Here is a 1,296-nt window from a genome sequence, read left to right on the forward strand (position 1 = left end):
ATGTCCCTGTTCGCCGTTCTCTGTCTAATGGCCGTTCGTGCCCTGGCCACTGAACACCTTCTTCCTATCAAACGCGCCGCAGACGTGAGCCAGACCGGCATTGCACCCGAGAAAGACATCACGCTGTACTACCAGGCCGCGAGTCAGCCCTTGACAGCCGCCACGGTGGATGCTCAAATGAATCTCCCGACGGTGGTACTCGAAGATATTACCACCATTTCCAGTGTCAGCTGCTCGGCCGAAGCAGTGGAAATCGTCTTTGCCAGCACGACCGACTATCAGCGCAGCGTCTCCGCATGGCCCTCGTCCAGCTTCATCCTGCTCACTAACCACCTGGGCAACTGCGACGCGGAGAACGAACGCGGCGTCTACCTGGTGGACTCAAGCACCGTGGGCAGCGCCAACAACACCATCACGGCCCAGACCACTCGCAGCTCGTTCCGGGACCAGGCGCAGTCGATCTCGGTGCTCTTCAATGCGAGCGCGGTGGCATCCCGCAAGCGCGACTGGACCATCTCCGTCTCGGACGAGTGGTCGGGCGAGCTGATCAATACCAAGGATCTCGCCATCGACGTGCAGGATGTCAGCCTGAGCACCACCCTGGACCTGAGCGGCGGGGTGGAGCTCGATGTGACCAATTCGACGGCGACGAGCCTCTACCTGGAGCTGGACCTCGCCCTCTTGGCTGAACTGAACGTGTCTGCGCAGGCGACCGCCGCCTATTCCACGGATGTCTGGACCTACACCTACGACGCCTTGTCGGTCTCCGCATTCGAGATTACCGGAATCCTCAGTGTCGGTCCCTCCCTGACCTTGGCCGTCGGCGTCGAATTCGGAGTCACTGGCGAAGCCAACGTCACCGTGGACCTATCGACGCAGATCACCAGCGGTACCATCTACCTCGACCTGCTGCAGAGCGGCGCCTCCACGTCGTCGGGCTGGACTCCCACACAGACTGCATCGGCGACCCTGTCTGGCGAGGTCGATGCGCAGCTGAATCCCTTTGCGGATGTGGAACTCGCGGTGGGGGTGAATGTCCTCGACGGTCTGCTCGAGGTCTCTGCCGGGGTCGAGGCCAAGGCTGAGGTCGTGAACACCTTCTCGGTGGCGGGCGCCGCGGATGTCAGCTCGACCACGGGTGTGACGGCTGTGACTGGAGCGGGTGCTTGCAGCAATGGCTACTGGTTCACGAGTGACTTTCTTTTCGATGTGGACGCGTTCGTGACCAGCCTTTACACGGCGACCCTGTATACGGTGACGGTCCCGATCTTTGCGACGGAATGCTTCGCTTTTTGA

The 1,296-nt window shown here is 61.3% G+C and overlaps 1 protein-coding gene across 1 annotated transcript; it reads left to right on the forward strand.

Annotated features, from left to right (window-relative positions):
- ASPACDRAFT_59397 (uncharacterized protein) lies at nucleotides 1-1,296 on the forward strand (the record flags this gene model as incomplete). Its single annotated transcript, XM_020203443.1, has 1 exon — nucleotides 1-1,296. One exon carries the CDS (start codon nucleotides 1-3, stop codon nucleotides 1,294-1,296), a length of 1,296 nt encoding a protein of 431 aa, XP_020058086.1.

Source organism: Aspergillus aculeatus, assembly GCF_001890905.1.
Source record: "Aspergillus aculeatus ATCC 16872 unplaced genomic scaffold ASPACscaffold_5, whole genome shotgun sequence".
NCBI classification, from domain to species: domain Eukaryota; kingdom Fungi; phylum Ascomycota; class Eurotiomycetes; order Eurotiales; family Aspergillaceae; genus Aspergillus; species Aspergillus aculeatus.